Raw genomic sequence first — 11,885 nt, forward strand, 5'->3', positions numbered from 1 at the left:
TGTTTTTCCTATTCAGCTACTTGGTTGGATAGTTATCCATTCAGGCTGCCCATGACATCTATATGGGCTGTAACTAATAGGACCACTCTCCTTATGGGCCCAAGTTAGATAATACCAGACACGTTATCATCTGTATCTTACTGCAGATAATTTGAATCTGGATAATGGGTCCAAAACATGTTAATAGGGTCTCAAATAAAATCTTTATTTTGTGCTAAATTCTGCTCTCTCTTTTTTTTACTAGATTGTGTTGCTAAATTCAAATATAAAAATCTTCTAGTATGATACAATTTTTGTTACGGAAATCGGCTGATTTTTTAAAATTCGCTGATAAATTACTCAAAAATCGGTCAAAAATATTTGTCTGATTTGACCAATTTTCGATAAATCGTCGATAAATTATCCATTTTTTTAAAAATTGTCCGATAAATCACAAATCGGTACTTCAACCGAATAATTTCGATTTCCGAAATCGGTAAAACCGAATACAATGAACTATGAAAATAATACATGTCAATAAAAAGAATATTTAATAAGTATTTAAAAAAAAACCTAGTATGATATCAAATAATATAACAATGAAATAGAATTGTATAGAATATCCTAAACTTACGTTTCATAGTTTTATTTGTAAAAATATAATTTTTAAAAAAAAAATTGCAATAGACGATTTAATAACTTAAAACAATCTCAATGCAAATATGTGCAAACTCGAATGTAGTCATAAAAATTTCACTTATTTATTAAAATATTTAAAATGTGTAACATATATGATTATTTTTAGTTACAGAATGTATTTTTACAAATATTTACAAAAAATAGTAAAATTGTGGTGTTAAAAAATGGAAACTTAGCTCTCCCTATAAATAACTGTACAAGCAAAAATATAAATAAACAAAAATCTAGTATCAGTGAACAAAAATCTTATCCACATAAAAGCAGTTGCTGTCTTGTCCCCCAAATTAAAATTTAATTATCCGTTACAAACTAAAAAACAAAATGGCGACTCTCTTTCCGACCATCAAAACCACCGTGAGCCACCGTCCTCCGCCACCAAGTTGTTCTTCAACACCCAAGAATGCTGCTCTTTCCAACATTATATTACCATCCCACCATCACCCTTCTACTTCCATCTTCCGTGTTAATCGGAACCCTCTTTCAGGCGAGAAATATCCGGTGACTAAGTTAAGAAAGTCCGGTGGTGCGAGAATGGCGTGGGATGGCCCTCTCTCTTCTGTTAAGCTCATTCTCCAAGGCAAACACTTCGAGGTACTCACCCCCCTTGTATTCCTTAAACTTTATAATGTCTGTTTACAATTTTTTTATACTGCGAAAGGGAGGGGGGAGAGAGAGATAGAGAGAGAGAGAGAGGGAGGGGATGATAGAGAGAGAGAGAGGAAGAGTGGGAGAGCGAGAGCGGGGAGGGAGAGAGAGAGAGAGAGAGGGGGGGAGGGAGGGAGGGATTTAATGCGATTTTCTGTTTTAACTTTAATAATATTGTGATTTTAGCTAAGTGAAGGTGTGAAAGGCCATGTAGAAGATAAGGTGGGAAAAGCAATTCAAAAGCATAGTCATCTGGTTAGGGAAGTTGATGTCAGATTATCCGTACGTGGAGGCGAGTTTGGGAAAGGTCCTAAGGTTCGAAGATCTGAGGTATGTCATACATGTTACTCAGTGATCCTGAATTGTAATTGGAATGTTACTTGTAGAGGGATTCATGATTATAAGTTCAATGTGTGGATTAAATGGTGATTATAATGTTGTGTACGTGAGTTTTGGTTTCGTTAGGTGACTTTGTTTACCAAGAAGCATGGAGTGATTAGGGCGGAGGAAGATGCGGAGACAATGTATGCTAGTATAGATGCTGTGTCTTCGGTTATACAAAGGAAATTGAGGAAGATTAAGGAAAAAGATTCTGACCATGGACGTCATATGAAAGGATTTGATAGACTAAAAGTTAGGGATCCTGAGGCTATGTTACTTCAGAATGGTTCACTTTCATCTGCTCAAGGAGAGGAAGAAGATGACGATGAAGATCCTTTCATGGATGAGGTTATATTACCTTCTCTGTTTCTTGAAATTGTTTGTGTTTGTATTGTTCATGAGTTGAACCATCATCTTTTGATATATTTTTTTGTCAACCTACTGTATAAGCTGTAGGATTAATTGATGCATAAGTTGTATGCTACTGTGTTATTGTGTAGTTGCATGCTAGTGTATTCAAGTATAACCAACCAGTATACTTGAATTTAAGGGTATCTCGGTATTGATTTCATATTCTGCATCCATAGATTGCTTATGAAGATAATTATGTGCTATTTTACATTGTTGTCTAATTACATGCTACATTTCAGTAAAAGCAACCCTAGTAGCAGTGTTTTAAATGATGTCACTTGTTTTGTGTCTGCTTTTTGTACATGTGCTCAGAATGTACTTACTCCTCAAATTTATGTTTCAGATTGTGCGTACGAAATATTTTGACATGCCTCCATTGACGGTAGATGAAGCAATTGAGCAGCTGGAAAATGTTGATCACGACTTCTATGGTTTTCGAAATGAAGATACTGGTATGTAGCTATGCTTTATTTTTCTTTTGTTTGCAGCACTTTTCAGCATTTTTTATTTGTTATATCCTCTTCTCTATAGGTGAGGTTAATATCATATACAGAAGGAGAGCTGGGGGCTATGGGCTCATTATCCCTAAACAAGATGGCAAAACTGAGAAATTAGAGCCCTTGGTGGTGGAATCAACAAGAGAATCTTCTGTGGCAGAATAGATATACTAGAAAGGGAGAAGAGCAGTACGAGATGAAATTGTAGCCTGATCTGTGTGTGTTTTGCAAATATGAGAAGGCAAAAAAAGAATTGACTAAATCTTGTGTTTACATCTGTGGAGGTCTCTTATGCCATGACTATAGTACTTTCAGTTTCATTCTGCCCTTACTCAAGACTAAGAGACTATGCTTGCCTCTAAACATATGTATATATTAAAGCCAACATATAAATTTTCATCAAGGGCCTTTTGAGTTGCAGTTTAATGAAGTTATAAAAGCTTTATTCTGGTTTCCATGGCCTTTATGTTTTCCTCAGTATCTATATCCAGATTTCTTTTGACAATGAATATGATTTTGCTACCAATTTTATGCTGTTGACGCTTAATTCTCTTGTTTTCGAATCTCATATACTATACAAGACAATTTTGAGGAGGAAAATGAGCTGTGTTGCTGCTAGAATCTCTATCTTGCTTCTAGATTCGTAATTTTCTTCCAGATGCCAAGGGTGCACTTTTTGTTCTGGCCTGTTCGGGGAAGTTCGTCAAATGATTATATATGACTGACTTTTAAGTTCTAAGAATTTGAATGATAATGATCGAGACATTTAGTCATGCAATACTGGATCTAGCATTTTACAAATTTATACTGATAGAAAGCATATTCTGAACTCTACAGCATGAGAAAAGCCGGTTTTGGCCACCTACTGATTTATATTCTGAACCCTAAAATGCTTGATCAAACTGAATTATATTAATAATCAATTAATAGCTCTCGGGAACATGTAAGACATGTCATTTGATCATTCAAACCAGAAAATGAAGACGCTACAGGGTAGGGAAGAGTTCACACTTTAAAAACAACTCTGCTTACAAGTTTTCTTAATCAGATACCAAGCAACTACAGTATACCTGTATACAAATGTAGACAGCCATTCAAAATATGAGAATCAGCTTCCTTTGCACTCATGCATATTTGTAAAGTTCCCTTTGTTAAAGCCTGCCACATTACAGTGGATTACTAGACAAAATCACACAACAGGGAACAAACAGTCTGTTGGCTTCTTGTTTTGCCAAGGCTGGCATATTTTGTAATAGAAATTACGTACTAAGCAAAAAAAATATTGAAACAAAATGTTAGCTTAAACACAATGACCCAAGTAAGAATCTAAACTAGTATACACTGCTTTAACTTGTTCCCTAAACTAGAATTTCTTTATAAACTGCCACAAGTTTCATTGGTCTAAAGGGTATATAATGTTTTTACATATTAATACAAAATTTAGAAAGAAAAAACTACAACAAGATATACATCAACTTTTAACCTATTTTATGATTATAATTAACAACAGGGGCAAACAAGATCCTGCTTCAAATTGATTTCCAAAGCAAAACTACAGGACAATACAAGCAACAGATCCATGTGTGGTACAGTCGTACTGCAATGACTGGCACTCTTCCTCTGATATCAGAATCTCCATTAGGCATTATTTCATCGATACTTGGTGCACTCTCTGAGTTGACTTTGCCAAGCATTTAGCATTGCTTTTACCAATTTTCTTTACTTTACTGGGCAATCTGCATTATTGTTTTATTAGAAAATGAGTATTTTAGGAAAACACGCCAATGGGGAAAGTGGATACTTGAGACTTCGATTAAGGAATTCTTCTACTTGCCTTATTTTAGAAATTTGTGTAAGATTATCCCGCCCCTCTTCACAGACCTCCTCAACTCTGTCATTCTTATGCAGTCCCTGCTAAAAGTAATATAAGCCATTATAAATCTTGAAAAACGTGAGGCGATGTCCCGATCTTGGAATGGACTAATATTTAATATGACACAGTTTAATATGAATGATTTCTAATAGTGATAAACAAGTATTTTAGTAAATGACCCTCTAAATACTAGATCGTTACCTATGGTGTGCAGCACTTTGTTAACATAAATAGGAGATTCAAGAAAAATAACAATTATGCAGTCATTAGTTAATAAATAAACTTGCCCACTGAAGCGGCAATGAGTGGAGTGTAAAATACAGGCATGCGGATGCAATTTGCTCTTAATTAACTACTCCTAAAATAACAGAACAAGTAGTAGAAATTATGTTCGATTTCTTAATAGAAACATAAACCAACTTTGAGCAAACATGGAACTAGTACTGAAAAGGTGAGTCATGATGCCTTTCATAGAATAACTTGAAATCATAATAAGATTAGTCAGTGAGAAGCTACCAAATATATCCTTTCATTTCAATATTAATAACCAAACCTAAGCCACTAGTGGGTACTAAAGTACCAAAGAGTGTAAATTATAGGTACACAAATGCAATTCAGGCTTAAACGAGAAAACTGGTAATAGAAATTAAATTTGATTTCTACACAGACAAGTACGCCAGCATTGAGTAGACATGCAAGTATTACTGAAGAAGTCAGTCATAACACAATTCGGAAATCATTAAGAGGCACTTCTACCTTTGTTATTGCATAAATTATATTAAACTAACAATCAAAAAACATATATGTACAATATATCCAAGTCTTCCAGTCAATCACATAACGGTAAGGCAGTGAGCAGTTACTAGTAAAGTGGAATCTAATCGATCACCATAGATCAACCTTTAACAAAACCAAAGCAACTCAGTCCTATGCAGTGAAACCTTTTCCATTCAATTCCAAGGTAGAAACAACTTACTACGGCCCAATTACATAATAACTACGAAACGTAGCAACATCAAATTGCAGGAAAACTATCAATCGAATCAAACTAGTGCATTGCATATAAAGCAAAATCCTCAATATTAAGCTACACATACATTTCCAGATAAAGAACAATCAGCTAACATCTACACAGGAACTTGATCACTCACTTCAGTAACTGCTCGTTTTACGTCCCCAAGCTTTAACTTCTTTTCACCTTGAAAATCACCGAAACCACTCCCCTTCCTATTCTTTCGATCCACATTGATCACACTCTTACTCTTCTTATCGCGCACTTTCCACACATTTTTCCTCCTAAACAAAACCTTCTCAAATTTCCAATTCTCAACACTAGTGTCAATTACAGTAACTTCTGTTCTCGAAAATCTCGAAAGATCAGTTCGACACGTGTCCTCTTCTTCATCATCCAATGCCAAATTAGGACAATTCATTGGTGGTGTTGCGATTGGGGGAATTGAAACAACACAATTTCTAGGGTTTGGTTGTTTACGAACCCCCTTTTTCTTAGGGGCATTTTGGTAATTTCCCATTACAAAAAGCTCAGATAAAATGTTGGACATTATGACTGAGGAATCTAGGGTTTCAATTGGAGGTGCCGGTGATCGGGTCCGTTTAAGACCCGGATTTTGAGGTGGAATTGGGTTCGGGTTTGGTTTCGGGTCATTTGTGATTGGGTCGGGGAGATGGGTAGGATTGTGGAGAGTGAGGAATTGTTCGAGATTGAGGTTTTGATCGGCCGGAAAACCTTTGGATGATCGGAGGCGGGTGAGCCAGTTTGACCCGGAGTAAGACATTGTTTGGATGGGGGATAGTAAAGAAAGAGGTACTCGATTTCTATTTCTCATTCTTATGACTAGATTACACTTGGGTGACTGTAGTTTGATTATTTTGCACAATAATGAGTAAAATTTTAATTTTGTTATTTATTTGTTTTTTTATAGATAACGAGGGAGTTTCGGACTGTTGTCCTTGATTTATACGTCAAATGAAAACAAATTCATGGGTATAGGTGTCCAAACACAATTAAACGACTAAAATTTATACGTATCACTTATAAAAAAGTTATATCATATGCAATGTCCGTGCATATTTTAAATTGTACGAATTATTTTTTATTTTAGCTCCAATTGTTGATTATATATTTATGTCATAACTCAGTGTCTAGATGCTTAAAAAATGTTTTGTTTGAGATATTACAGAATATAATACTTTTTTGGAAATTATTTTTTATATAATTGTTATAGGGAAATGTTATATCCATGACTCTTTTTTTACTTCAAAAGCAAAAAGATGATGAAATGACAAAACTGCCCCAATTGATGCACATGCCTGACAAAAATCAATGAAGGGTAGTTTGGTCTTTTCACACATTTTTGTGCTGAAAATAAAAAATGAGCTTTGAAAATAATATTTTTCTTGTTATTTGAATTTAATTCTTTAAAAAAATATTCATGACTTAAATAACTATCCCCCTCCCCGTTCATTATTAACAAATACACATTTTTGGACGTTAAAACATAAACTTTACTAAGATTATGTGTTTTAGTCAATAACATTCTTTCATTTCGTGACATGTAATGACGCAACCTTACGTCAATATAAACCAATATGATCATATAGTTTATAAATAATATAAGCTAAAACTTATAATATTTTTTAGTATATAATTCATAATTTTTTAATATTTCAAAGACGTAAGTAGCAACATTTGAGAAAAAACATTTGTGCATTAATCGGTATAGGCGATAAAATAAGATAAATATATATCTTGGAGGTCCACTAATAAGACACACTACAATTTTTACCTAGTACGATAAATGTGCATACTGTATTTTGCCTTGTATATAGAAAACTTTATCATATTTTGACCGCAAATTACACTTACTTTATTATTAAATAAATTTAAAACTTACATCATTAGAAAATATATTTGGTTTTATTTAAAATGTATTTTTCAATTTTTAAAAATTATACATAAATTTGTCTTGATTATCACTCAAAAACTAGTCAATTTTATTACATAAAAATCAAAACATATCATATAATATGAGATGAAGAGAGTATAAATTATTGATTTATTCACAATTCTAAATACTGTAAGTTTGTATTGTACTTAGATACATAAAAGTTCCTTCTTTATTATCTTTGCACGAATTTTAACTTATTTGTATAATATAATTATAATACTTAAAGTATGACATATGTATATACAATTTATTTAATAAGAAGGTATGAATGGTTACAATTCACATGCATGCGTAATACATACATATTTTAATCTATATATTTTTAAATATTTAATGCGTAAATTTATGTAGTTAGATATGAATATTAGGATTAATTTGATGTCTGATATATGTTAGCAAATCGTGTGATAAAATATCATTAATAGGGTGTTATAAAAATCAATCAAACTTCTAACAAATAAAAATACTTTTGTAATAATAAACAATAATAATATAGAATGGATTGCCATATATTTATAAAATAAGAAAAAATAACCAATATACTTGATTTTGGATATATCTTGACGCAAAATATATGTTGTCGGATTGTTGGTCTTGAATATCCATCTGATGCGCTAAGCCCGATAACATATTTATTTTATGTTAATATACGCTGAATTGTGTGCTCGTCTCTGCGCCCAACCTCATAATCTTCTTCTTTTTTCGTCGGCCGCCTCTAAACGACATCTCTCCATGTAGTTCCCCATCTCTTCTCTTTTTTGTCCATATTCACACTTATACTTATAACTTGTCATTTCGAGCTATTAATATATGTATGCATGTATATGTAATTATTATATATTAATGAGCATGATTTATAAATAAACATACATGTTAAATATGCATCAATTAATAAATTTTTATAAATGAATGATGAGATAAAATAATATTATATATATGTATATACGAATGTATATATTTAATAAATATTAATGAAATTTTAAATAATTAATTTTTTTTATATAATAATGAGATATATATAAATATAAGTATTAATTATTTAATAATAAATGAGTATTAATGTTTGAAAATTAAAATAAATATTTAAGAATATTCATGACTATATTTATGATTAAATTTGCTCAACGAATCTTCCTGTTGTTGTATTATATATATATATAGAAAATGTTAAACAATTCATTAGTAATTGTAAATTGTTTTCGTGTAAACTCAGATTGATGGCTAAAATGTGTTTATGTTATAAAAATAGATGTATAAAATTTTATTGACTGTTGTCCCTTTCTAAGATATTTTTAATCATTGTAAAAAATCATAATTTTAAGAATTAATGTCAAAATTAACATAAATTAATAATATGGTTATTTATGGCATATAAAAAAAAAAATATCTTGCATTTTTTTATGAAGAAAGGTGTGATAAATTAAATATTCAATTATTTTAAATATTATTCGCGTGTGTGGGGAAACAAAACATCAAGTAATTTTTTTTGGTAGTTAAATACCCTGGCACACAGGTTCGAACTATTGACAATAATAGGTTCATTCCATGACAGTTTCTTTAATGGAATCATTAAAGTACTTGCACCATAAGAAATGTCAGATAAAAACAAGAAAAAGCAAAGCAATATTACATTTTTTTTCATGTTATTTAGGGTCATTTTCTACAACTATACCATTTTAGATATTTTATCTTCAAACAGTGACAAGAGGGGTCATTTCATGTTATTATAGGTCATGTTAAAACTGAAAATGGTGGTGAATATCTTGATTGGAATTGATGTTCCAATTTATATTCGAAGTAATGGATTGATTATCGGTGTGTTATAGAGGTTTCAGAGTTTTGATTAACAGAGTACAAGCGAATTTGAAAACAAAGGAATCGATATTTAGAAGAAACAGACACATAAATGAAAGTTTTCATTCATGGTTTTTACAATACTGTTTTTTATGTTTCTTATAAAAATAGAGATTAAGAAAATCATGTAGAGAATGGTAATAACTTTACATTTGATGTATTCGTATTTGTTGTTTTAGTGAATGATACGAGTCATGTAAAATAAAGTTGTATGGCTATAAGCATCTTCAATAGTGTTCGTTGTAATTGATTGGCTAAATTGGACCTGTATGACAATATGTAAAATTTGTTGAACCTGCAAGACATTGCACTTCGATGGTATTGACTATGTTGGTTAGCTATATTTTAAAAATAATATGTTATTAAAATTTTATGTTGTTATAAATTGGAAAATATTACTTCAATATAATAATAAATGATTATTATTTTTATAAATTTATTAGAGGCCTGTAGTGGTTTAGGGTTTAGGGTTCAACAAATATAGTCAACATCGAGAGGTTGGCTATATTTATAAATAAGGGGAATGTACCATTGGAGATGTATTTTTTTACATAATCTCTATATTTTTTATTTATAATATGTATTAATGATTTTTAACTAAGGATTGTATGTGGTTGAAGATGCTCTAATTTGACAATATTATTTTTTGAAATCTCTACTCAAGGTTAAACTAAAAGATCAGATTGCTAATTAACTTTTGATGATGATGTTTCCTAATTGTATGGTTCAATTTTTTTGCTTGTGATTTATGAAAATTTGAATCAATATGATACATGAGCATTTTTTAAAATTAGTTTACATGTTAATGATGTAAATATGTCATTTATCCTTATGCAGATAATTTCTCTTGAGATACTATCACAATTGGACATTTCATCCATATACATTTTAACCCATTTTTTAATCGGCCCAGACGTCGTAAGTCCCTATTTAGCATAATAGAAAGAATAAAATTTAAAAATATATCATTTAAAGTTAGAAATAGGGCTTATTATACTTTTCTCTAATTATTATTAACAAGTTGCAAGACATATCAGGTCTTAGGGGTCATTTGTTAAATCTGAACGATATTTTCTGGACGATTATGATATCTGAACGAATGAGTAATCTGAATTATGAGCGAGAAATGTTGTTTGACAAAAAAGTATATAAATTTCTGAATGAATATTTTTTAAATTTAATTTAATTTCTTGAAAGTTTTATAACATGTAAAGTTGTAGAAATTTGAAAAGTAGACCATTTGTTTTATTAAATAAAATATTAGACCATTTTTAGTTGTTTAGATATTTAAATTATTACATTTTTATTAAATTAATGTCATATTATTATGACCAACTAAAAAATAAATCATCCAAAATTTAATATTTCGACTACATAAATAACAGTATTGATGGCATAGATACTAGTAACGAGTAATTTATTAAATAAAAAAAAAACTTTTTTTTGAATTAAAAAAATTTAAATATTGTGTACCTTTATAGGATAAATAATTTTAATTGATATTAAATAAGTATATATTTTACCTTGCTATTTATTTAACTTTTCAAAAATACGAACATGAATAATATTACTATTTTTTATCAATTAATTAAGTAACAAGTAATTTTTGAAATAATAAATAAGTGGGTATTGGCAAGGGATTACGAGATGCATGATTTGAATGGTTCAGCTGGATTTCAAAGGAGGATTCGTCCAGCAAAAATCAGGTGTCGTCCAGATACAAAAGTCATTTGCAAACAGTCTGAATGATTATTTCATGGATGATTCAGTTCATTTCCTTCCATTCACCTATTAACAAATGGCCCCTTAGTCCAGTTAAGGCCCTGTAGATGTGGTTAATATTTCGTGCATGAGTTTAAAATATTTTAAAAAATCAGTAGTTTAGTTTTTGTTATACTCCCAAATAAAATAATGTTACTAATAGAAATAATAAAGCATTATGAAAATTGGTTAACAACATGCTAAATAAGTTCAAATTAGTAATAAATCTACTTTTCAAGTAAAAATATATTTTTGTAAAGCGCAAACACCTACCCCCAACACACAGTAGCGGAGGGAGTCTTGGGTCAGGGTAGATTTGGACCCTCCCTGAAATTTGGTCCGAAATATAATTTTTTGTAAAGAGGTTCGGCCAAATTTGTAATTGTTCCCTCCCCATACACCAAATGAACAAGACAAGCAGTTCACCAGGCAAGTACACGCGAGGGAAAAGAGAGACACGATCGTGAAAAATCGTAAAAAATGGAGATGTGAAACCTAGCCTCTAATTAATCAAAAAACATATACTCCCTTTGCCTCTCCTCTCCTTCAACTTCAAGGCCTCAACCTTCTTTTGGATAATTCTTAATTTTCATCAATTTTGACCTAAAATTAGTATTATAATATTTTGTGAGAATCATAATGTTCTGATTATTGATATGAGCTCAACTTTTGCTAATCCTATGCATTTTTACGCAAGTCCTAGGTGTTAACAAAATCTACACTATTATCGCAATGACATGTTCATAGATCTTTTAGAAAGATAAGTTCATGAGTTAAATGACCGGTTTGGTGAAATTGGTACGCAATAGCCTCCAA

At 31.0% G+C, this 11,885-nt stretch overlaps 2 protein-coding genes across 3 annotated transcripts; one reads left to right on the plus strand and one right to left on the minus strand.

The window, feature by feature from the left end:
- Positions 1 to 888: 888 nt before the first annotated feature.
- Positions 889 to 3,067, plus strand: LOC141693728 (ribosome-binding factor PSRP1, chloroplastic). The gene is made up of 5 exons (XM_074498887.1): positions 889 to 1,269; positions 1,510 to 1,653; positions 1,789 to 2,052; positions 2,459 to 2,567; positions 2,647 to 3,067. Exons 1-5 carry the CDS (start codon positions 1,000 to 1,002, stop codon positions 2,775 to 2,777), a joined length of 918 nt encoding a protein of 305 aa, XP_074354988.1. The 5' UTR covers positions 889 to 999; the 3' UTR covers positions 2,778 to 3,067.
- An 870-nt stretch (positions 3,068 to 3,937) lies between these two features.
- LOC141693549 (uncharacterized) lies at positions 3,938 to 6,385 on the minus strand. 2 transcript variants are annotated; one of them, XM_074498689.1, is made up of 3 exons: positions 5,637 to 6,385; positions 4,447 to 4,526; positions 3,938 to 4,348 (listed from the first exon to the last, which is right to left on the minus strand). In XM_074498689.1, exons 1-3 carry the CDS (start codon positions 6,330 to 6,332, stop codon positions 4,258 to 4,260), a joined length of 867 nt encoding a protein of 288 aa, XP_074354790.1. In that variant the 5' UTR covers positions 6,333 to 6,385; the 3' UTR covers positions 3,938 to 4,257. The 2 variants fall into 2 exon arrangements, with proteins under 2 accessions (XP_074354790.1, XP_074354791.1); XM_074498690.1 differs by having other exon boundaries at positions 3,939 to 4,348; positions 4,447 to 4,523; positions 5,637 to 6,384.
- Positions 6,386 to 11,885: the final 5,500 nt, after the last annotated feature.

Source organism: Apium graveolens, chromosome 10 (genome assembly GCF_009905375.1).
Source record: "Apium graveolens cultivar Ventura chromosome 10, ASM990537v1, whole genome shotgun sequence".
NCBI classification, from domain to species: Eukaryota; Viridiplantae; Streptophyta; class Magnoliopsida; order Apiales; family Apiaceae; genus Apium; species Apium graveolens.